The sequence below is a fragment of the Pipistrellus kuhlii genome, unplaced genomic scaffold (assembly GCF_014108245.1).
Source record: "Pipistrellus kuhlii isolate mPipKuh1 unplaced genomic scaffold, mPipKuh1.p scaffold_m20_p_145, whole genome shotgun sequence".
Lineage (NCBI taxonomy): Eukaryota > Metazoa > Chordata > Mammalia > Chiroptera > Vespertilionidae > Pipistrellus > Pipistrellus kuhlii.
In genome coordinates, this window is record NW_023425455.1 from 118,093 (window position 1) to 142,794 (window position 24,702).

The window sequence follows — 24,702 nt, forward strand, 5'->3', positions numbered from 1 at the left end:
CGGCGGGCGGCGGGCGTGCGGGCTGCGGCGGCGGCGGCCGCGGCTCCGGTGAGTCCGCTCCTCCCTCCCTCCCTCCCTCCCCCGGGCCCAGCCCCAGCCGCAGCCGGGTCTTTGGGGGCCGCCCGGGCTCATGGTTCGGGGGTGGGGGAGAGTAGGTGCAGAGGCGCGCCGATCTCCCGCCGGGGAGTGGGAGTGCTGCGGCGCTCGCTGGCTGCCCCGGGGGAGGGGCAGGTGGCCCTGGAAGAGGGGGTGGGGGGTGGGTCCCGAAACACCTGGGTGTACCCCAGCCTCTCCGGCCGACCCCCCTGGGCGTGGGGATCGTTTATCCACTCCACGGCCCCTGAGGACTTAGGACTCCGAGGCCACTCTGGGTCCCAGGCTTCATGCCTGTCCCCTGCAGTGCTTTGGGACCCCAGCATCTCCGAACCCCCCCTCCCCCCCCCCCGTAAAAAAATTCCCATCCTCTGCAGCCGGGAGAGGCATCAGGGACTTCAACTTCCAGCAGCCCCTGCAGCGCCAGGGCCTGTAAAGTAGCTGCAGTGCGAGCCCACGGCCCGCCGGGAATTGTAGTCTCTAAGCTCCACGGGAGGTGGGGGCCCCGGAGGTGGGAGCGGGTGGCTGGATCTCCCCGGGTGCCCTGGGGTCAGCAGCTGGCCAGAATCGGACAAGATGTGAGGCTCGGGTTAAGCTTCTTCTCCCGCCAACGGCCCTCAGATCCGGCACCCCCCTCTCACCACCTGGCGCTCGCGTGGGGACGGGTCCACAGTCCCTGGCCCGCCCTCCAACCCCCATGGGCTGCCGCCCGCCGCCTCGGCTGCCACCCAGGAGCCGGCAGGGATAAGCGCAGGTGAGTGTGGCCATGCCCGGCTCGGAGCCCTGGCCCGTGCAGAACCCCCGCACCTGTCCGTCTGGGAGCCTCCATCCCCTGTCCCCAGCCTCCCCTGCACGCTCCTCCAAACCTTCTCTCTGGTGTCTGGCTCCCAACCATGTGTCGCTATGTGCCAGATCCACCTCTTTCTCCTGGTCTCCTCTCATTCATGCTCCCCCCCCCACCTCCAACCTGCCTTCTGGACCCAGCCCTCCTCCGGATCCTTTTGTCCCTCTGTGATCTCTGGCCATTATCTGTCTGTCTCTCCTTTATTCCTGCACACCATCCATCCTCCTTCTGTTGTTTCTCTCTGAGCTACTGCTGTCCACCGCCCGCCTGGCCCTCGCCACTGCCCTCTGCCTGCCCAGCTCTCACCCTCGGGTGCATTGCACGGCTGTTAGCTCTGTCCACCCCAAGGCTTCTGTCTGTCTGTCCATCTGTCCCTCTCTTCTGGTCTCTGTCTCCCTGCCCCTCACTTCTCCCTCCCTCGGCGTGGTCTTATCTCTGCATCCTGCAGCCCCATCCCTCCCCGGCCACCACCACCACACAGAACCGTCTCTGCTCTCCCTACCTCCATGCATCCCTCTCTCTGAGTCCTCCTGGCTCTGTCCACTCCGACCTGGCCTCCTGTCCGTCCCCGGGACCCGCCGAGTCCGTTCCCACCCTGGGCGGCTGCTCATGCTGTTCCCCTGCCGCTTGGAATGCTTTTCCCGGCTCCAGCCCCACCGGCCGGCTCCATCCCAGCCTGCGGGTCTCCGAGACCGCCCTCCCCAGTGACCGCCTGCCTCCTGGCTCCTCCGTGGCACCTCCTGCCGCTATTTTTTTTTTCTTTCTGCGAGTGTTGTGCTGTTTACGTGGCTGTGGACGTGTTTACTCACTGTCACCTCTCGGGGGGCTGTGACACCAGGAATTGGGGGATGCGTGAGCTTTGCCCGTTCCGGCGGGCTCTGCAGCCGCTGGCGCGGTGCCGGGCACGTAGTTGGTGCTCAGTGAATAGGAGTTGAAAGCACGAGTGGTGAATGGCCGTCCCTACATTCTGTCTGCTCACCGCTGCTCCCCGATCTGTCTCCTTGTTTGCTCACCCCCTGCACTTGTGCATCCCCAGTCTCTGCCCCGTGTGGCCTTCCCTGGATCTCCCTCCCGTCCAGGTGTCCCTGTTCTCTGTCTTCTGGTCCGGCACATCCATCTCTGTCCCTGGTTTGTCAGACCCTTGTTACTGTCTTCTTGCCTGTCCACCCCGAATTCCAGTCCTTCCGTCCATGGGCCCCTAATTTCCTTTTCCTTCTTCCTTCATCCCCGACCTCCGACCCCTTGTCCATCAGCCCCTGACCTCTGACCCCTTGTCCATAAGCCCCTGACCTCTGACCCCTTGTCCATCAGCCCCCGATCTCTGACCTTTGAACATCAGCCCCCGACCTCTGACCCCTTGCCCACCTGCCTTTTCTCTTTCTCTCTCCACATTCACCCACTCTCTCCCCCATCTCGTTCCCCTCCTGCACCCTCGCCGGCCGGGCCGGAGCACAGGACCCACCGGCCACCATGTCAGGAGACTACGAAGATGACCTCTGCCGACGGGCACTCATCCTGGTCTCAGACCTCTGTGCCCGGGTCCGAGACGCCGACACCAGCGACAGGTGCCAGGAGTTCAACGACCTGCGAATCCGGGGCTACCCCCGGGGCCCCGATGCAGGTCAGCGCCCCAGCCCCTGCCCCCGGCCCCGCAGACCCGCTCAGCTTTCTCCTCCCTGGGGGGGCTGCTTCCGCTCACAGTCCTGCCTGCATCCTGTCCCCTGCTCTAAGGAGAAGGAGCTGTGAGGTCCATTTGACCCCTGACCTTGTGCAGCTTTGCTGTAGGCACCCCCACGACCCCCCCCCCCCCGGCCAGTGCTGCCATATGTCCCCTACAGCTACCTTTGTGCTTGCCTGGGTTCAAATCCCACCCCTCCCAGCAATAACCCGATGGCTGTAGGCGACTGACTTGTCTGTGCCTCGGTTTCCTCCCCTGGACAACGGAGACAGTGAGAGCGACCACCTGGTGGGGCAGATGAGAGACGCAGTGATGCCTGTGAAGAGTTTGGCCACGCTGGGCACACGGTGGTCTTTTAGTAAACGGTGGGGCAGCAGGCAGCCCGCGAGGTCCTCGGCCTGTCCCATCGACGACTCCCAGTGACCCTCGGCGGTACATACACGGAGTGGCCAGAGTATGATGATCTCTGGACGCATAATAATCTGGCCACACAGTGTATATTAGAGGCCCGGTGCATGAATTTGTGCATGGGTGGGGTCCGGCCAGCCTGGCCAGAGGGAGGGGACATGGACGGTTGGCCTGCCTGGCTGCTGGTCGAACTCCTGGTCAAAGGAACAATTTGCATATTAGCCTTTTATTATATAGGATAGACACCGGGTGGCCAGATTATTATGCGATCAGAGATCATCATAATCTGGCCACTCAGTGAGGGAAACTGAGGCCCAGAAGGGCGAACTGACGCCCCAGGCAGCGGGGTCCTCAGAGCGAGGACCTGCTGTGTGCCAGGGGCTGGAGGAGGGGCCTGTGGAAGCCACAGGCGGAACAGCCAGAACCGGCCCTGGGAAGTCAAGAGCAGCCTCAGTTCAGTGACTTCCCAGAAGGACCCCCAGAGCTCAGAAAAGGGGCTCCACAGCGGGACCGATTCTCTCCTCTCCGGCAAACGGGGAATGCAAGGCTCAGAGTGGTTAAGACAGCTTCTCAAGGCCACACAGCAAGCTGGGGTGGAGGGGGGTGACCCCTGACCTGCCTGATGGCGCCATGCGTTCTTTTTCTCTTTGATCTTCTCTGAGCATCTGGGGGGACTTTGGTCCTATTTCTGGGGGTGCCCCCTCTGACAAAGAGGCAGCGTGTGCGAGCGGGAAAGAGAACAAAGGCCGGAGACAGACCGCTGAGTGCAGATCCCAGACCGGCCGTTTACTTCCTGTGCCGCCTTCTACAGGCCACTCAGCCTCTCTGTGCCTCAGTTTCCTCACCTTTAAAACGGGTATATGAAATACCCACTCTGCCAAAAATAAATAAATAAAACACCCATCTTGTAGGGTCATGGAGTTTACTTTTTATTTTTAAAAAAAATTTATTTGATTGATTTTAGAGAAGGAAGAGGGAGAGAGATAGAAATATCAATGATGAGAGAGAATCGTGGATCAGCTGCCTCCTGCACGCCCCCCACTGGGGATCAAGCCCGCAACCCAGGCTTGTGCCCTTGGCTGGAATCAGACCTCGGACCCTTCAGTCCGCAAACCGACGCTCTATCCATTGAGCCAGACCAGCTAGGGCAGGGTCATGGAGTTTAAGATAAATAATATATGTAAATTGCTCAGGACGATGTGTGGCTAATACTAAACAATTATCTTTCAAATATATATATATATATATATATATATATATATATATATATACACACACACACACACACACACACACATATATATATATATATATATATATATATATATATATATATATTATTGATTTTTTACAGAGAGGAAAGGAGAGGGATAGAGAGTTAGAAACATCGATGAGAGAGGAACATCCATCAGCTGCCTCCGGCACACCCCCTACTGGGGATGGGCCCGCAACCAAGGTACATGTCCTTGACCGGAATCAAACCCGGGACCTTTCAGTCCACAGGTCGACGCTCTATCCACTGAGCCAAACCGGTTTCGGCTCAATTATTTTTTGAAGCTTAGCTCTTCCGGGACAACAGTGGGAAGATAGGTCGTGACCTCCCCCGGCCCTGACCCCTGACCCCTGACCCCTGCGCCCGCTCTCTCCAGACATCTCTGTGAGCCTGCTGTCCGTCATCGTGACGTTCTGCGGCATCGTCCTGCTGGGCGTGTCCCTCTTCGTGTCCTGGAAGCTGTGCTGGGTGCCCTGGCGGGACAAGGGCTCGGCGGTGGGCGGCGGCCCCCTGCGCAAGGAGCTGGGCCCCGGGGTGGGGCTGGCGGGCCTGGTGGGCGGCAGCGGGCACCACCTGGGGGCCGGCCTGGGGGGCCACCCCCTGCTGGGGGGCCCGCACCACCATGCCCACGCCGCCCACCACCCGCCCTTCGCCGAGCTGCTGGAGCCGGGCGGCCTGGGGGGCTCCGACGCCCCGGACCCCTCCTACCTGGACATGGACTCCTACCCAGAGGCCGCCGCCGCCGCCGCCGCCGCCGTGGCCGCCGGGGTCAAACCCAGCCAGACGTCGCCGGAGCTGCCCTCCGAGGGCGGCGGGGCCGGCTCGGGGCTGCTCCTGCTGCCCCCTAGCGGCGGCGGTTTGCCCAGTGCCCAGTCCCATCAGCAGGTCACCAGCCTGGCACCCACCACCAGGTGAGCCGGGGTGGGTGGGCTTGGGGTCCGCTCTGAACGTCTGCTCCTCCTCTGTGTGTCTGTTTCCCGACTTCGGCTCTCCTGAGCCCTGGGGGAGGAAGGGGTTTGGGGTGTGGGGATAGAGGAGGCTGGGGGCCCAGGCTCCTGGGTCTGGGAGAGGAGCGGGAGGAGCCTAGAGTCCTTGGACCTCAGGGAGAAGGGGGCTGGAGGTCTGAGCCAGAGGAAGGAGGAGGCTGGGGGCAGGACACTAGGAGGGTGGAAAGAATGAGGGTTAGGACCGCCCCCCACACACACACATACACACACAAGATCCTGGGTCAAAAGGCAGTCACAGGCCTGAGTGTGGGAAACAGAGAGCTGAGCAAACAGACAAGCCCTCCCCTCATTCACCCACAGTCCAGGGGAATGCCCCCCCCCACACACACACACACACACATGGGCTGTCTGGGTCCGGCTGGCCAGCCAGGCCAGGGCTGCAGAGAGGCAGCTGGGGAACACGTCCGTGGCTGTGATCCATCCCGCTGATTGGCTTATGGATGTCGAACCATCCTTGCCGTCCTGGGGTGGTTCCCACCTGGTCCTGGTGGGTGATCCCTCTCATGCATGTTGGATCTGGTTTGCCAATGTTTGCGTCTGTGAACATCGAGGATGTGGACCTGTCATTTTCTTCTTCTTCTCCTTTTTTATATATATTGTTTTTATTGATTTTTTTTAACAGAGAAGAAGGGAGAGGGATAGAGAGCTAGAAACATCAATGAGAGAGAATCATCCACCAGCTGCCTTCTGCACGCCCCCCACTGGGGATGTGCCCGCAACCAAAGTACCTGCCCTTGACCAGAATCGAACCCGGGACCTTTCAGTCCACAGGCCTATGCTCTATCCGCTGAGCCGAACCGGTTTCGGCTGTCATTTTCTTCTTTTTGACAAAAAGGAAAGGCAGGGTAGGGAGAAGGGCAGAGAGGAGTGGAGGGGGGTCTGTGCAGGCCCAGGGGCCCATGGGAAAGCGATTCGGAGTCACCAGCTTGAGGTTCAGAGGGGACTCTTTGCTGGAGGCTGTAGTCCAAGCTTAAGGAAGGGGAAATTCCCTCCCCAATACAGATGGGGAAACTGAGGCTCAGGGCATGCCCGTGGCTGGCTCCAGGCCTTGGGGAGCAGAGGTGGGGGCTTTGCTGGCCCCTAGCGGTGGGGTTCGGGGAGGAGGCAGGGAGGGGTCTCCCGGATCTTCAGAGGCAAGAATCAGAGACATCCACCACTCCTGGGTCTCCCCCACCCCACCGCCTGCAGGTACTCAGCCCTGCCTCGGCCCCTCACCCAGCAGACCCTGACCACCCAGCCAGACCCGGGCAGCGAGGAGCGGCCGCCCGCCCTGCCCTTGCCCCTGCCGGGCGGCGAGGAGAAGGCCAAGCTCATCGGGCAGATCAAGCCGGAGCTGTACCAGGGCGCGGGCCCCGGTGGCTGGCGCGGTGGCGGGGCCCCGGGCCCCGGGGAGGCGGGCGCCGGCGCGCCCTGCGGCCGCATCAGCTTCGCCCTGCGGTACCTCTACGGCTCCGACCAGCTGGTGGTGCGCATCCTGCAGGCCCTGGACCTTCCGGCCAAGGACTCCAATGGCTTCTCAGACCCCTACGTCAAGATCTACCTGCTGCCCGACCGCAAGAAGAAGTTCCAGACCAAGGTCTGGGCGGCGGGCTGGGCACCGAGTCCCACTGAGGAGGGACTGGGGACCTGGACCCCTGGGTCTGAGGGAGGAGGGGCTGGGGGCCTGGACCCCTGGGTCTGAGGGAGAGGGGCTGGGGGCCTGGACCCCTGGGTCTGAGGGAGGAGGGGCTGGGGGCCTGGACCCCTGGGTCTGAGGGAGGAGGGGCTGGGGGCTGGACCCCTGGGTCTGAGGGAGGAGGGGCTGGGGGCCTGGACCCCTGGGTCTGAGGGAGGAGGGACTGGGGACCTGGACCCCTGGGTCTGAGGGAGGAGGGACTGGGGGCCTGGACCCCTGGGTCTGAGGGAGGAGGGGCTGGGGGCCTGGACCCCTGGGTCTGAGGGAGGAGGGACTGGGGACCTGGAGCCCTGGGTCTGAGGGAGGAGGGCTGGGGGCCTGGGTCTGAGGGAGGAGGGGCTGGGGGCCTGGACTCCTGGGTCTGAGGGAGGAGGGGCTGGGGGCCTGGACCCCTGGGTCTGAGGGAGGAGGGGCTGGGGGCCTGGACCCCTGGGTCTGAGGGAGTAGGGGCTGGGGGTTGGACCACTGGGTCTGAGGGAGGAGGGGCTGGGGGTTGGACCCCTGGGTCTGAGGGAGGAGGGGCCTGGACTCCTGGGTCTGAGGGAGGAGGGGCTGGGGGCCTGGACTCCTGGGTCTGAGGGAGGAGGGGCTGGGGGTTGGACCACTGGGTCTAAGGGAGGAGGGGCTGAGGGCCTGGAGCCCTGGGTCTGAGGGAGGAGGGGCTGGGGGCCTGGACCCCTGGGTCTGAGGGAGGAGGGGCTGGGGGCCTGGGTCTGAGGGAGGAGGGGCTGGGGGCCTGGACCCCTGGGTCTGAGGGAGGAGGGGCTGGGGGCCTGGGTCTGAGGGAGGAGGGGCTGGGAGCCTGGGGCTGAGGGAGGAGGGCTGGGGTCTGGGGCCTGAACTCCTAAGTTGGGGCGGAAGGAAGGGCTGGTAGACATGGTGTCTGCCCTCCCCCCCCCCCCCCAGGTGCACAGGAAGACCCTGAACCCCGTCTTCAACGAGACGTTCCAGTTCGCGGTGCCCCTGGCCGAGCTGGCCCAGCGCAAGCTGCACTTCAGCGTCTACGACTTCGACCGCTTCTCCCGGCACGACCTCATCGGCCAGGTGGTGCTGGACAACCTGCTGGAGCTGGCGGAGCAGCCGCCCGACCGCCCGCTATGGCGGGACATCGTGGAGGGCGGCTCGGTCAGTGCCCCGCGCCCCCCGCCCCTCCCGGCCCCGGGCCGCCCCCCCCCCCCCCCCCGGAGTCTTACATTTTATTTTATTTTTTAATATATTTTATTGATTTTTTACAGAGGGGAAGAGAGAGGGACAGAGAGTTAGAAACATCGATGAGAGAGAATCATCGATCAGCTGCCTCCTGCACACCCCGCACTGGGGATGTGCCCACAACCAAGGTACCTGCCCTTGACCGGAATCGAACCCGGGACCCTTCAGTCCTCAGGCCGACGCTCTATCTACTGAGTCAAACTGGTTTTGGCTTACGTTTTATTTTATTGCAAAAGCTTGCAAGCACTCACGAGAGAGTAGGAAATGGCCCGGCCCCCCTGCCCGCCACACTTACCAAACAGGAACCCCCCTGGACCTCTGATGCTAACAGTCGAGAAAATGGTCACAGATGCCGAGGAGGCCCCCCCCCCCCAGGCAGCTCCATCTACACTTCAACCCCTGACCTCAGCACTTCTGCCCTCTGACCTCAGATTCCTGACCCGCCCACTTCCTGAAGCTGAGTTCTGGCTCTTCTTTTTCTTTCCTTTAAAATCAAAATGTTTTTTATGGATTTCAGCGAGAGAGGAGGGAGAGGGAAACATCCATGGTGAGAGAGAATCACTGAGCGGCTGCTTCTTGCGTGCGGCCTGCTGGGAATCCAGCCACAGCCCAGGCACGTGGCCTGACCAGCGTCGAACCCTGACCTGCTGGCTGGGTGGAGGGCCAATCACGGAGCCAGGCCCCCTGGGCCGGCTCCTGTCCTGCCAGCTTCCTTCCCCTTCCCGCCTCCTGACTTCCTTCGGATCTGTGAACACCTCACACCCCCAGCCCTTGACCTCCAAACGCTCTCATTTAGCCGAATGCGGTTCCTCCCGAGTCTCCACCTGAGTCCTAATAGTCCCGTGGTCGGCAAACTGCGGCTCGCGAGCCGCAGGCGGCTCTTTGGCCCCTTGAGTGTGGCTCTTCCACAAAATATACCACGGCCCGGGCGAGCGAGTCTATGTTGAAGAAGTGGCGTTCGAAGAAGTTGAAGTTTAAACCATGTGGCTCTCCAAAGAAATTTCAGTCATTGTCCCGTTGGTATCTGGCTCTGTGGACGAATGAGTTTGCCGACCACTCGGATGCCTATCCCCCAGGCCTTAGACGGCCCGGGATCCCAAGGCCCTGACACACCCGCCCCCCCCCCAAGGCCCTCGGCATTCAGATTGTGGGACCTTCCGCCCCCCACTGGACCCCTTCCTGTGTCCCATGATCCTCTGCTTCTGGAACCTCCTTCTCCTGTAACCCCGCCCCTTCCCAGCCCCTCCTAGTCCTTCTTGGGTCTCCTGATCCCTTCCCCCTCCATCCCAATCCAGGGGTTCCCCACATTCCACTCTGCCAACCCGGGGAAGCTGTGTGTACCGGGAGTGGGCGGGGGGTAAGCCCTGTCCTCACACAGGATGGCCATGCTCGGGGTCCTGGCCCCCTCTGGGCCTCAGTTTCCCCGTACGCACCATGACGTGGTTGGACCGGGTGCCTGTGGCTCTGCCCGCAGGCCCCTCACAGGGCTCTCCGTGTTCTACTCGCTCCGTCCAAGCCCAGCCCTGAGAACCAAGTGCCTGATTCCACGGTCTCTCCCCAAGGCCCCCATCTGTCCCTCCTCACCGTCCCCCCCTCTCCCCACATCCATCTCTGCCTTCTGTGTCTGTCATTCTTGTTTTCCCTCTCGCTCTGTCACTCAGGTCTGCCCTCAACCCTGTGTTCATCCATTCCTCTATCAGTGTTTCCCAAGCTTTTGACAGATGCGTACCCCTTCTATCATTTCCGTAACGCTGAGTACCCCTCGTCCTCGTGAGAACGTAGAATTAGGCGCAGCTAAGCACGGGGCAGTGCATATCCCCACCAAACTCTTCCCGTACCCCTGGGGGTGCGCGTACCACACTCCCTGCCAGGAGCCGGGCAGCCCAGAGTCCGGGGCCTGCTCGGGGCTGCCTGTGCTCTGGGGGCTCAGGGCGGGGGTGACAGCTGAGCTTGGAGAGTGAGAGGAGGAAGCAGCCTGGGGCGGGGCCTGGAGGGGGGCGAGTGGGGAGCCCAGGGGCCCAGGCCCGGGTCAGGTGGTTGGGAGGCAGGGTGTGGGCCCAGCCAGCTCTGGCCCCTGCCCTGTGTCCTCGTGTCCGCGTGGGAGGGTCCATCCCCTGGAGCCTCCCTCAGACCGGCCTCCCTCCGCCCGTGTCTTCTCGGTCCCACTCTGTCCGGGTCCCTGGCCTTCGTTCTGGGTCCCCATGGGCCTGGGTCTCTGTTTTTCTGCCTGAGAGCTCGGTGGTCTGTCTTTCTAGCTGCTCTGGTCTCTCTCTCTCACTGTGGCCTCCGCTCTGTGTGCCTCCCGGCTCTGCCCCCGCTCCTGCCTCTTCCGTGAACACACCTGCGTTGACCGTGGTGGGCAGTGGCTTGGGTCACAGGTTGGGCCCGGAGTCAGATGAAGTGGATGGACACCGGGGAGGAGAGCACTGGAGGGGGGGCGGGCCAAGAGTTGGGGAGATGGAGGTGGGGGGCCGCTAAACCCCTTTCCCCCCCCCTCCCCCCGTAGGAAAAGGCGGATCTTGGGGAGCTCAACTTCTCACTCTGCTACCTCCCCACGGCCGGCCGCCTCACCGTGACCATCATCAAAGCCTCTAACCTCAAAGCCATGGACCTCACCGGCTTCTCGGGTGGGTTCTGAGGGGCCTGGGTGTGAGGGAGGAGGGCTGGGGGCCTGGACCCCTGGGTCTGAGGGAGGAGGGGCTGGGGGCCTGGACCCCTGGGTGTGAGGGAGGAGGGGCTGGGGGCCTGGACCCCTGGGTGTGAGGGAGGAGGGGCTGGGGGCCTGGACCCCTGGGTCTGAGGGAGGAGGGCCTGGGGGCCTGGAACCCTGGGTCTGAGGGGGGAGAGGCTGGGGAGGAAAGGCTGGGGACCCAGACCTTGGGAGGGAGGGGTCTCAGAGAGTAAGTGGGGGCTCAGCTCTCCACGCTCTCCCCCCAGACCCCTACGTGAAGGCCTCTCTGATCAGCGAGGGGCGGCGCCTCAAGAAGCGGAAAACCTCCATCAAGAAGAACACGCTGAACCCCACCTACAACGAGGCGCTGGTGTTCGACGTGGCCCCTGAGAGCGTGGAGAACGTGGGGCTCAGCATCGCGGTGGTGGACTACGACTGGTGAGGAGGGCGCGGGGCGCGGGGCGCGGGGCGCGGGGCGCGGGGCGCGGGGCGCGGGCGCGGGGCGCGGGGCGCGGGGCTGGGCGGGGCCCCCTTCCTCTGGAGGCTCACGGCCCCCCCACTCCCTGGCCCCTCAGCATCGGCCACAACGAGGTCATCGGCGTGTGCCGCGTGGGCCCCGACGCCGCGGACCCGCACGGCCGCGAGCACTGGGCGGAGATGCTGGCCAACCCGCGCAAGCCCGTGGAGCACTGGCACCAGCTGGTGGAGGTGAGCGGCCCCCCCACACCCGCCCCTTCGTTCCACGTCTTTGGGGCGTCGGAGGCAGAGGCCCGGTTTCAGTCCTGCCCCATCAGCCTCTAACCCCCTCTGTGCCTCAGTTTCCTCACCAGCATCTGCCCTCAGCACAGGAGTGAGGGTCGGCGGGTCCATGCAGGACCCAGTGCCTGCCTCTTAGCAAGGCTCTCAATTCTTTTTCTTTAAAAAAAAAAAAAAAAAAAAAGTATATATTTTATTGATTCTTTTACAGAGAGGAAGGGAGAGGGACAGAGAGTTAGGAAACATGGAACAGCTGCCTCCTGTACACCCCCTACTGGGGATGTGCCCGCAACATGCCCTTGACTGGAGTTGAACCCAGGACCCTTCAGTCCACAGGCCGACGCTCTATCCGCTGAGCCAAATGGGTTTCGGCCAAGGCTCTTATTTCTGAGGCTAAATCCACAATAAAGGGGAAACCACAGGACAGCATGTCGCAGGACTCGGTTTTTTTATATATATATATATATAAATATATTTTTATTGAGTTCAGAGAGGGAGAGAGAGATAGAAACATCAATGAGAGAGAACACAGGGCCCTCCAGTCCATCGGCTGATGCTCCAGTCACTGAGCCAAACCAGCCAGAGGAGGTTGTTTTTTTTTTTGAAAAGCCAGGTGTGCCCCTGTCGGGTGTGGCTCAGTGGATAGAGTGTCGGCCTGCTGACTGAAAGGTCCCTGGTTCGATTCCCCGGTCAAAGGCATGTACCTTGGTGGTGGGCACATCCCCAGTAGGGGGCGTGCAGGAGGCAGCTGGTCGATGTTTCTCTCTCATCGATGTTTCTGACTCTCCGTCCCTCTCCCTTCGTCTCTGTAAAAAATCAATAAAATATACTCTTGGGGCTCTACTCAGGCCGACAGATGGCAGCTGCGCCCTCCTCCTGCGTGCTCTGGGCTCCTCAGGCACCCACTCGCTCATTCATTCCACCAGCTCCTCCGGAAGCTCCCGGGGGCCAGGGAGAACCTTGACCCTGACTTCTAGCCAATCGATCGTTCTCCCCCTGGAGCTGACCCTGCCCCCTCTCCCCTCACAGCGCCCCCTGGGCTCTCCAGCGCCCCCAGGAGAGAGTCCCCGGCCCCCTGAGGTCCTGCCCCCTCCCCCCTCACAGCCCCGCCCCCCTTCCTAGCGCCCCCAGGACACAGTCCCCGCCCCCCTGAGGTCCTGCCCCACTCACCCCTCATCGCTCCTCACATTTCCAGGGACTCCGTCTTTTCTTTTTTCTTTTCTTTTTTAAAAATATATTTTATTGATTTTACACAGAGAGGAATTGAGAGGGATAGAGAATTAGAAACGTCGATGAAAGAGAAACATCGACCAGCTGCCTCTTGCACACCCCCCACTGGGGATGTGCCCACCACCAAGGTACATGCCCTTGACCGGAATCGAACCGGGGACCTTTCAGTCCGCAGACCGACGCTCTATCCACTGAGCCAAACCGGTCCCGGCCGCCTTTTCTTTTTTAAAATATATTTTTATTGATTTCAGAGAGGAAGGGAGAAAGGGAGGGAGGGAAACATCCATGATGAGAGAGAATCTTCGATGGGCCGCCTCCTGCAGGCCTCACATTGGGGATGGAGCCCACAACCTGGGCCTGTGCCCTGACCGGGCATGGAACTGTAACCTCCTGGTTCAGAAGCCGACATCTAACCACAGAGCCACGCAGGCCGGGCCGGTGACGTGATCTTTGTGCCTCAGTTTCCCCGTCTGTGAAACAGGGCTGCCATGCCACTTGCCCCATCTCTCCAGAGCTGAGTGAAGAGGCATGCAGGACTGGCTTTCTCCTGTGGATTGTTAGTGACTGCTTTGCCTCTGGCCCGCCCTCCTGAGCCGCCTGAGTTTTCCATTTCAGGAAAAGACTTTGACCAGCTTCACGAAAGGCGGCAAAGGATTGTCAGAGAAAGAGAATTCAGAATGAGGGGTAAGGAACCCAGAGGAGAGGCGGGGCTTAGGATCCACACTCCTGGGTCTGAGGGAGGAGGGGCTGGGGGCATGGACCCCTGGGTCTGAGGGAGGAGGGCTGGGGGACTGGACCCTTGGGTCTGAGGGAGGAGGGGCTGGGGGCCTGGACCCCTGGGTCTGAGGGAGGAGGGGCTGGGGGCCTGGACCCCTGGGTCTGAAGGAGGAGGGGCTGGGGGCCTGGACTCCTGGGTCTGAGGGAGGAGGGGCTGGGGGCATGGACCCCAGGGTCTGAGGGAGGAGGGACTGGGGGCCTGGATCCCTGGGTCTGAGGGAGGAGGGGCTGGGGGCCTGGACTCCTGGCTCTGAGGGAGGAGGGGCTGGGGGCCTGGACCCTGGGTCTGAGGGAGGAGGGGCTGGGGGCCTGGACCCTGGGTCTGAGGGAGGAGGGCTGGGGGTCAGCATTCCTGGTCCCTGTGACGTGATGGGGCCACGGCAGGTCAGGGCCCGCTCTCTGCCATCACTGATACCACCTGCCCGTCCCGCAGGTCCGGCCTAAGCCCGGGATCGGACCAGGCCCCTCCGGACCCCCTTCCTTCCTGCCCGGACCATGAACTCATCTCAAAGCCATAACGTCCGAGCTGCGTGGTGCGGGGGCCCCGGGCCCGCCCGTCCCTGTGCCCCGGAGGCCGGAGGGCGGGCGGCCCGCGGCCCAGCTCCCTGTGTCAGGGCGGGGGCGTTTAGTCTCCTCTGTGTCCGTCTGTCCTTCCCTGGGGCTCCCCTTCCAGGCAAGGGGCCGTGCATGTCTGGGGGACCCCAGCCCCCCAAACCTCCGTCTCTCTCTCTGTCTTTTGCCGTTTGTTGAAGACTTGGTGTCCTGACCCCCGTTCCCACCTCGAATGTCAACGGACCAATCCCCAGACACACACACACACACCTGAGTGTACCCCTCTGTGCACCTCCCCCCGCGTCTGGCCGATCCCCCCACTGCTGCTGCTATCAACACCGGAATAAACACCGTGGGTCTCACTCCACCTGGGCTCCTGTCCTCCCTGGGACCCGGAATATCCTGGCTCCGGGTTCAAGCAAATGTCCCATCCGCTTTGGCAGCTGAATTGGTCTCTCTGAGGCTTAGTTTGTAAATGTCACCTTGGCCAGGATCACTAAGGGGCAAGAAGGTGCAATCCAGACTACCACCACCACCAGCAGAACTGGAGTCCTCAATCCTCAATCCATGGCAAGCCTGAGCGGACAGAAGGATTTCAGGCACGGTTCGATCCAGATGCTGGGGGACTCCGCTTATCTGTTTGGCTCTGTTCCCGAGCAAGTCTTTGCAGCGGCGATACGATGGCCCTTGGGAGCCCCGGGCGTGTTCTGCCACATCGGGCATGGTGCCTTCAGCTGCGTTTCCAATGGAAAGAGCTGAAGCGATAGCGGCTGCCTTTTGCGCAAAGAACAGATCTTCCAGAGACACAGAGTCCCCCAGGGTTGGCATCCCTGAGCTTCGGTTTGCCTTCCCATCCTGGGTACACGCCATCCTGAGTACACGCTGTTCTCACAGGGCGGCAGCGAAAACAGGAACCTTGGACAGGGACAGGGCCTCCCCTACGTGCTGGTCTTTTTTTTCTCTCTCTCTCCCCAGAAGAGTTCTCGTTTGCCAGAGCTGGGTGTGATGGAGAGCCGACTGGGGAAGGGAGCATCTGTCCTTCCCAGCGTCTGTGGGGGTGTGGGCCTTGTCAGTGATAAAGTACCCAGAGCGGAATGGTGGACAGGTAGGAAATTAACACCTGCCCAAATCACCCTCAGACCCGGCCATTTCGGAGGAGACAAAATCAGGGTCTCTGATTGGTTGCCCTTGGGTCTTGGGTGACCACCTCCGGCCAATCCTGTGTCCAGTTAGCAAGCTCGCTCTTGGGCCCGCCCCCTGCCATGACTGACTTCCCCTCCCCTGGCCATCCCACCAGGCCCCTTCCCTGCAGGATCTCATCCTTCCTTGCCCAGCTGGGAATTCATTTCCTGCAGCCATATCTTCTTTAGGAGAGAACAGAAGGGCCCCTTGATTGACAGCCCTAGCGGGATCAGATGGCCGCAGACAGGGCACAGTCCTTCAAAGTAGTGAATGCCCCAGCCGCGGGGCATCCATCCGCGCGCACACGCCCGATAAACACCATTGCAGAAAATTCTGCTGTGAAAAATGGTCCAGCCACTGCCTTCCTTCGTTCGCTAGGGTGGCTGTGGACAAATGACCACGCCAGCCGGCTGAGGACCACAGAAATGGATCTTCTCGGCGCTGTGGAGGCGGGAGGCTGCCGGAGAGGCCCTGGGACTCCGCGGCCCACCCCCCTGCAGGCTGCCTCTCCCCCAGGCTCCTCTCCCCAACCTTTACGTCTGCCTCGCCTTCCGGGTTTCTCTCTCTCTCCCATCTCCCTCTGCCTGTCTCTTTCTCTGCACACACCACACTGACATTCTCACTGCACTCGAACGAGGAGGCTATGTACTGTGCTGTCTTTTCTCCAGGAGCAAGCTGCACTCTTCAGTCCCGAATAAATGTCAAGGCTAGGAAGGTACCGTATCATTTGTCAAGGGCAGCTTAAGAGCATCCGCAAGAATTGCAAGTTCATTTTAGCAGCTAAATAAACATCTTGAAAACGGACATTCCATCATGCCAAAGCAGCTTATCCTTGGAACTGCTGTCATGCTCGCCCCTGGCCAGGAGGCTCAGTTGGTTGGTGTGTTGTCCCCTACACCCAAAGGTTTTAGGTTCAATTCCTGGTCAGGGCACATACTCGGGTTTTAGGTTCAATATTTCTCTCTCTCTCTCTCTCTCTCTCTCTCTCTCTCTCACACACACACACACACACTTCCTCTCTCTAAATGTATCCTCAGGTGAAGATTACAAAAATCTTAAGTTGCCCGGTCAATGGTGCTCAGTGTTAGACCTGGCCTTCGCACAGGTCCTGGGTTCAAGTCCAGATTGAGGGCACACACCTGCCTGGGCTGCAGATTTGATCCCCATCTCCTGTGGGGCACCTGCCCCAGCATCGATGTCTCTCTATCTCTTCCCCCTCCCGCTCTCCCTCCCTCCCCTCTCTCTAAAAATCAGTGGGAAAAATATCCTCAGGCGAGGATCAACAACAAAAAATGTAATGTCGCCCTAACCGGTTTGACTCAGTGGTCAGAGCATTGGCTTGTGGACTGAAGGGTCCTAAGTTCGATCTGGTCAAGAGCATGTACCACTGAGCCAAATTGGTCAGGGCTTAACCATTTTTAAAAATATATATATATATTTTTTATTGATTTCAGAAAGGAAGGGAGATAGATAGAAACATCAATGGTGAGGGTATCATTGTTTGGCTGCCACTTGTACGCCCCCTACTTGGGGGTGGGAGGATCAAGCCCACAATCTGAGCATATGCTCAGTATCCAACCTGGGACCCTTTAGTCCACAGGCTGATGCTCTAGCCGCTGAGCCAAACCGGCTAGGGCTTAACCCTTAAGTGTACAGTTCAGTAGCGGTAAATACATGCACATTGTTGTGCGACCCATCTCTGCAACTCCTTTCATCTTGCAAAAACGGAAAGTTCACACCCACTGAACAACAACTGCCCATCCTCCCCTCCTCCCAGCCCCTGGCAGCCACCGTTCTCCTTTCTGTCTCTGCGAACTTGACTGCTCTGGGTCTCTAAGCGGAATCATATCATTGTAACACATGCACCACACTAATGCAAGATGTCAATACTAGGAAAGATTAGGGCACCGGGTTCCATTATACCCATTGGGTCGTTCGATTTTTCTGTAAACCCAAAAAGTCTATGAGGTGTGTTTTTGTTTTTTTAAATCATGGGTAACAGATGTCAGTCTGGCAAACAGCAGGTGTCCGTTACACGGGTCCATAGCTGCAGACGGTGTCCTCCCTAATGATAGTTTGCACGTCTGGGAGTGATTGTGGAGACCAGAAGAGACAATACAGGTGAGTGCCCTTTGCACATGTGAGCACCTGAGTCCAAGGTCATGCAGTATTCCTGGGCACGTGCTTCTCCCGTCCCTCCCTCCGGTGATCCCGTTCTCTAAGGCCTTCCCTAGGATTTTGCTGTTGCAGAGAGATGCAGCCAATCGACAGCGGCTCGCCAGTGACGTCACTGGTCACCAAGGCTTCCTAGGCCCCCCCACCCCCCACCCCCGCACACAGGAGCGCCCTCTCGTGGGATAAAGGGACGCTGTACTTGAAAGAGCCGGCGTGGGCCTAACCGGTTTGGCTCAGTGGATAGAGCGCCGGCCTGCGGACTGAAGGGGTCCCAGGTTCGATTCTGGTCAAGGGCATGTATCCTGGTTGCAGGCACATCCCCAGTAGGAGGTGTGCAGGAGGCAGCTGATCGATGTTTCTAACTCTCTATCCCTCTTCCTTTCTCTCTGTAAAAAAAAAAAAAAATCAATAAATGCCGAAACTGGTTTGGCTCAGTGGATAGAGCGTCGGTCTGCAGACTGAAGGGGTCCCGGGTTCGATTCTGGTCAAGGGCATGTACCTTGATTGCGGGCACATCCCCAGTGGGGAGTGTGCAAGAGGCAGCTGATCGATGACTCTCTCTCATCGATGTTTCTAACCCTCTGTCTCTCTTCCTCTCTGTAAAAAATCAATAAAATATATATTTTTTAAACCAATAAAATATATATTTTTAAAATATATTTTATTGATTTTACACAGAGAGGAATTGAGAGGGACAGAGAGTTAGAAACATCGATGAGAGAGAATCATTTATCAGCTGCCTCTTGCACACCCCCCACTGGGGATGTGCCCGCAACCAAGGTACATGCCCTTGACCGGAATCGAACCTGGGACCTTTCAGTCCGCAGGCCGACGCTCTAGCCACTGAGCCAAACCAGTCCCGGCAAAATATATATATATTTTTTAAAAAAGAAAATGAGCCGGCGTGGTCGTTGAACACTCCTCACGCCCCCTGGCCTCTCAGGTCACTTTCCACTGCTGGTCCCGACGGGAGACACCCCGCCAGCGGAGAGCGATGCCGAGAGGGGGAAGAGCAACATTCTCTGGCATCCAATCAGATATCGGCATTGTCTCGCCAAGCATCCATCCAACCCAATAGCGCAGGCATCCGATTAGACAGGGCAGAGTTGCCATGACGACGCGAGTCTCCCTCCGTAAGGGTGGCGGGGCCTGGGAGCTCGGCAGTGAGCGCCACCTGGTGCTTGGCAGCGCCGGGCTGCCCACTCCGGCCGTCGCGGGTTGGGAAGCAGCCGAGGGGGCGGGGCCAAGGCCCGTGACGTCACCGGTTGCCGGGTAGCCGCGGAGCGCGTGAGCTCGCGCGCGAGTTCTCCTGAGCTCCCGCGGGCCCGCCGGCCGGTCGCGCGCAGTTTCCGGGCGGCGGTTGGTGCGCATGCGCCCAGGTTTCGGTTTTTCCCGCCTGAGCGAGCGATGCGGAGAGGTGTGAGGCAGAGGCGCCCGCGGGCGGGCGGACGGATGGAGGGATGGATGGAGGTAGCGCCCCTCGCTGCCAGAAGAGGCCTGGAGAGGAGGCGGCCCCGACAATTCTTGTGGAGGAACCGGACCCTGAAGAGAAACCCCCAGAGCCCGGCTTGGAGAAACAGCGCCAGAGGACGAGGGGGTCCCCCCGCCAACACCCAAACCCGCAGGGAAGCCGGTCCCGAGGCCCCCGCGGCGGAGGAAAAGCAGACCGGACCCACGGAGAGCACCACCGGAACCCATGTTGGAAAAGCCAAGAGGCAGACCAAGTTCATTTGCCAGGACCAACTGAGGATGGGCCGCCATATATATATATTATTTTTTGAGGGGGATTTAATATTGCAAGAAGCCATTATGGGGGAAGGGGAGAAAACAGAGCATGGATTCCCTTACATCCATTTTATTATTTCGTATTTTTAAATGAATATTGTCCTTGATTTTTCTTTCTTTTTTAAAATATATTTTTATTGATTTTTTTTTTACAGAGAGGAATGGAGAGTTAGAAACATCAATGAGAGAGAAACATCAACCAGCTGCCTCCTGCACATCCCACCAGGGATGTGCCCGCGACCAATGTACATGCCCTTTACCGGAATCGAACCCGGGACCTTTCAGTTCTCAGACCGATGCTCTATCCACTAAGCCAAACCGGTTTCGGTTCGATTTTTCTTTCTTATGCTCCTTGTCAGGTTTCAGTCTCCCAGTTTGGCTCGCCTCGTACCCTGAGCTGAAGACATCGCTCTTCTAGTCCCCGGAAGGGTTTGCCTCCTGTTGGAATTATACCTTCCCTCATGTTTATAGCAGAACTTGCCAGAGACGATGTCTGGGCCCAGAATTTCCTTGGTGGTTAATTTCAACTGACCGATTCAATTTGCTTGGATGGTTTTACGACTAAGCACATGCTGTATTTCTTCTCCAGTTACTTTTGGTAGGTTACCGTTTTCTAGGGGTTTGTCCATTTCACCTACATTTTCGGATTTATTCATCTACTTCGTAGAAGAGGTTGCTATAGCGATGGAGGGGACAGAAGGCGGAGGGGACCGAGGACAGCAGCCGACGGAGTTAGAGAAGACAAGACAACGGAGGGGACCATGTCTGAGTGGAATCCACCCCGACGATCAGGATCGTCAGAAGCAAAGGGGAAAGGAGAAGAGACCGAGGGGGACAGAGACCCCAGGAGTCTTGGACAGAGTCCAAGGGTCTAAGAAAGGAGGCAGAGAGACCAAGAGGACAGTGACACAACAGTGTCACGACGAGGAAGAGGACAGTGACAGAGGGACAAAGGCCAAGGGGACAGTGATAAGGGGAAAGATAAGGGGGACAGGAAGGGTATAGAGAAGGTGACCGTCTCAGAGACAGAAGGCAGAGACACGGGTGACAAAGACAGAGCACAGTGACAGGTGACAGAGAGAACACAGATGTAGGAGAAATAGAAGAAAGTGCCTAAAAAAGATTCTGCTGGGAGCCTATCACCTAAACCAGCTGTCGGCAAACTCATTCGTCACAGAGCCAAATACCATCAGGACGACGATTGAGATTTCTTCTGAAAGCCACATTTTTTAAACTTAAACTTCTAACGCCACTTCTTCAACATAGACTCGCCCAGGCCGTGGTATTTTGTGGAAGAGCCACACTCAAGGGGCCAAAGAGCCATATGTGGCTCATGAGCTGCAGTTTGCCGACCAAAACAGACAGAGTCCCGTGGTTAGATTGGAAGTGCCGACGGCAAGGGGGCAGAGTAGGTGGATGTTGTACCTGCCTCCTCCCATGAACACATCACAATTACAACTAAACTGAAAGGAAACATCGAGGTGATATAGCGGGAAGTGATACAAATAAAGGAGAAAGTTCCAGAGACAAAGATGGAGCAACAGTGATAGAGGCTAAGAGAATGACTCCAGGCAGAGGGGGCAGAGGTGAAGGTAACAGTGTCAGAGACATAGGACAATACAAGATGAAGGATGGGTCCTTTACGGAGGGGACAGAGGGACAATGGAGAGTGGCAGGCAGAGCCACAGAGGGGATGGAGACAGAGCTAGAAGGGCAGAGGGGACTATGACAGAAAGAGAGGAAACAGAAGCAGAGGTGGGGACCGAGTGGAGGGTTCAGAGTCGAGAGAGAGATTCCGTGGGGATGGCAGCAAACACAAGCTCAGAGGGGACAGCCATAGTGCAGACGGTACCAGAGAGGGAGTAGCGCTGCTCGCATTCAGTGACACAGTGACAGGTGACATAGGAACGGCGGACGAGATGGCGACAGAGGGACAATGGCGCGGTGATTGAGCAGAAACAGAAAAGGCACAGAGACAAGAAAGGGGAGGGAGGGCAGGGAGAGATTGGTGACCAGGATAGAAACTGGCTTGGCAGACATCCTGAGATAAAGCGAGGGAGAAGGGATGTGGACAGAGTCAGAACCACTGCAATTGTTCATTATAGACGAAGAGAAAGACAGACGGAGAAAGTGACTTAGACACAACAGAGAAAGACAGGGACACAAAACAGAGACCAAGTCATCGCGATGAATAGAGAGACAAGAGCAAAGAGAAAGGAAACGGTAGGGTCACAATCCCCTGAGACTCAAAGATAAGGATGACAGACAACAGCAAAGATGGGTGAGGAAGTCAAGTCCCAGAGAGTGAACGGGACACGCCATCCCATGGGACACACCAGCTGTGACCACCGCCCAGCCCCAGCCCTGGTCCTGGAGGCACTGAGAGCCTGGGGGGTTCGCACTCATTTCTTTTCTTTTCTTCCTTCCTTCCTTCCCTTCTTTCTTTTTATTGATAATATATATATATATATTTTTTTATTTTTTTTTTACAGAGAGGAATAGAGAGGGATAGAGAGTTAGAAACACCGATGAGAGAGAATCATTAATCAGCCACCTCCCGCACACCCCCTACTGGGGATGTGCCCACAACCAAGGTACACGCCCCTGACCGGAATCGAACCTGGGACCTTTCAGTCTGCAAGACGACGCTCTATCCACTGGGCCAAACCGGTTTCGGCATGCCCTCACTTCTTGATGCCACTTTGCTAAGTTGGGACCTTGGTTTGGGATTGTGCTTTCAAAGGCCACGTGGACTCTAGCTGTGGGACCACATTTCTGCATCCCCCAGGCGTCGTCTTGCTTTGGCCACTGGAGCCACAGCGCAAAGAGGTGGCCTCATTGCTCTTTTTTTCACTCATTCCCGCCGCAAGCGCTGAGTAGTCACTGCGTGCCACAGCCACTATTCCGGGAGCCGGGAAACAGCAGTGAGCAGGCGAAGCTTTCGGCCCAGCTGGCGGACAAATACACAATGTCAGCTAGAGTCAAGCACTAAAAAGAAAAAGGAAGCAAAGCTGCGGGAACAGAGGAGTTGAAGTTGATAATGGCAGGCTGGGTTATTTAGACCAGCCCTCCCTCTTTAATGATTTTGAAGTCTTAAAAGCAGTAAAGGCCTGCCCTGACCGGTTTGGCTCAATGGATAGAGCGTCAGCTTGCGGACTGAAAGGTCCCGGGTTCCATTCCGGTCAAGGGCATGTACCTTGGTTGCAGGCACATCCCCTGTAGGGGGTGTGCAGGAGGCAGCTGGTAGATGTTTCTCATCTAGCTCTCTACCCCTCTCCCTTCCTCTCTGTAAAAAAATCAATAATATAGCCGAAACCGGTTTGGCTCAATGGATAGAGCGTCAGCCTGCGGACTGGAAGATCCCAGGTTCGATTCCGGTCAAGGGCATGTACCTTGATTGCAGGCACATCCCCAGTAGGGGTTGCGCAAGAGACAGCTGATTGATGATTCTCATCAATGTTTCTGACTCTCTATCGCTCTCTCTTCCTTTCTGTAAAAAAAACCAATAAAATTAAAAAAAATCAATATATTTTATTTTTTAAAATTAATTAATTTATTTATTTTTACATATTTTAATGATTTTTTTGCCCCCCTCTCTCCCTCCCCCATATCCCCTCCCTCCCCATAGTTTTATGTCCATTGGTTGTACTTATATGCATGTATACAAGTCCTTCGGTTGATCTATTATCTCCCCCAGATCCTCCTCCCCTCCCCGCTGTAATTTGACAATCTGCTTGTTGCTTTACTGTCTCTATATCTATCTTTTGGTTCATCAGTTTATAATGCTCTTTATTATCCTAAAAAAAATCAATATACTTTAAACTATTAAAGGTCTCACAAGATTTCTGAGGCCGTAACTGAAGGGAAGGTGAGAGGCCAGAGAGTACTCGAAGTACTTCAGCCTGAAGAGCTTTTACTTTGATGGCTTCTCAGGTAAAGGGAAGAGAGCTCAGGACCCACCTGAGTCCACGCTGAACTGGGAAAGCAGTGTCCAGACCTGCCTGGTAAGGGAAACCAGAATAAAAGTGACATTCATTTGGAATTTCCAGCCGTTCACATGGGTGGTCCGAAGACCTCAGTCTCTGGCTGGGGGTGTTCTTACGCTTCTGACAACATACAAAGTGTTCTTTGTAAAGACATTTCACTGACAGCCTCAAGTTGTTTCTTTAAACATATTTTCAAGAAAAGCGAGCAGCACGCAGATATAACCAAATAGACCAAGTGCCAGGAACAGGAACCAGCCGAAATAAGAGACACTAGAAACAGATGCACGAAATACCTGTGCTTTTGGAATTATTAGACAAAAACATGCTTTGTTTATATAAAATATAAGGTTGTCATTTTTCTGCAGGAGCCTGGGAATTATAAAAAGTAAATATGCCCTGGATGGTAGCCATGTTGGTTAGAGCATCATCCTGATACCCCAAGGTTGAGGGTTCGATGTCCCGTCAGGGCGCATACAAAGAACAGCCAATGAATGTATAAGTGGAACAACAAATTGATGTTTGTCTTTCCCTCACCCTCTCCCCCCACCTCCCCCTCTCTTCCCTCCCCATCCTATCTAAAATCAATGCAAAAAAAAAAAAAAAAAAAGACACTGGTACAGGTGCTGCAGAATTTAATAAGGTAAAAATTGGATGTATAAGAATAAATTTGAAAATATAGATGAAGTGGACAAATCCCTAGAAAACTATAAGCTACCAAAAATAACTGGAGAAGAAATATAGCATTTGCTTAGTCATAAAACCATTCAAGCAAATTGAATCGGCGAGTTAAAATTAACCACAAAGAAAATTCTGGGTCCAGACATCGTCTCTGGCAAGTTCTGCTAAACACGAGGGAAGAAATAATTCCAATAGGATGCAAACTCTTCCAGGGACTAAAAGAGCTATGTCTTCAGCTCAGGGTACGAGGCGAGCTGAACTGTGAGGCTGAAACCTGACAAGGAGCATAGAAAAGAAAAATCTAGGCCAATATTCATTTTAAAACATCTATACTAATAAAAGAGAAACATGCAATTTGACCATCACTCCGCTACGCCCACCAGCCAATCAGGAGGGGATATACAAATGAGAAGGACAAAGATGGCGGCTGCCCAGCTGCTCCAGACAAGGAGTGGCTGGGTGCGGCAGAACACCTGCTATGAGCTGGGGAAGGGGGGTTAACGGGAAAGGGCGATCTAGAGGAGCAGCACGCTGGCCGCAGCGAAGAAGGCAGACTCCAGAGTCTGCAGCGAAGACAAAGAAGGCAGACTCTGGCCAGAGTGAAGGCCTGGGTCCCAGGGACCAGAGGAAAACTGGTGCTAGAAGCCAAGAGAAGGAAGATCAATTGAATGAATCGCTTCATGCAACAGGCTTCTAGTGAAATAATAAAATGGATGTAAGGGA

At 57.5% G+C, this 24,702-nt stretch overlaps 1 protein-coding gene across 2 annotated transcripts; it reads left to right on the plus strand.

Annotated features, from left to right (window-relative positions):
- SYT3 (synaptotagmin 3) lies at nucleotides 1-14,540 on the plus strand. 2 transcript variants are annotated; one of them, XM_036437624.2, is made up of 11 exons: nucleotides 1-48; nucleotides 715-847; nucleotides 2,393-2,558; nucleotides 4,673-5,207; nucleotides 6,492-6,879; nucleotides 7,885-8,103; nucleotides 10,694-10,814; nucleotides 11,125-11,296; nucleotides 11,434-11,566; nucleotides 13,460-13,528; nucleotides 14,055-14,540. In XM_036437624.2, exons 3-10 carry the CDS (start codon nucleotides 2,408-2,410, stop codon nucleotides 13,523-13,525), a joined length of 1,785 nt encoding a protein of 594 aa, XP_036293517.1. In that variant the 5' UTR covers nucleotides 1-48; nucleotides 715-847; nucleotides 2,393-2,407; the 3' UTR covers nucleotides 13,526-13,528; nucleotides 14,055-14,540. The 2 variants fall into 2 exon arrangements, with proteins under 2 accessions (XP_036293517.1, XP_045437580.1); XM_045581624.1 differs by lacking the exon at nucleotides 1-48 and having other exon boundaries at nucleotides 230-847.
- Nucleotides 14,541-24,702: the final 10,162 nt, after the last annotated feature.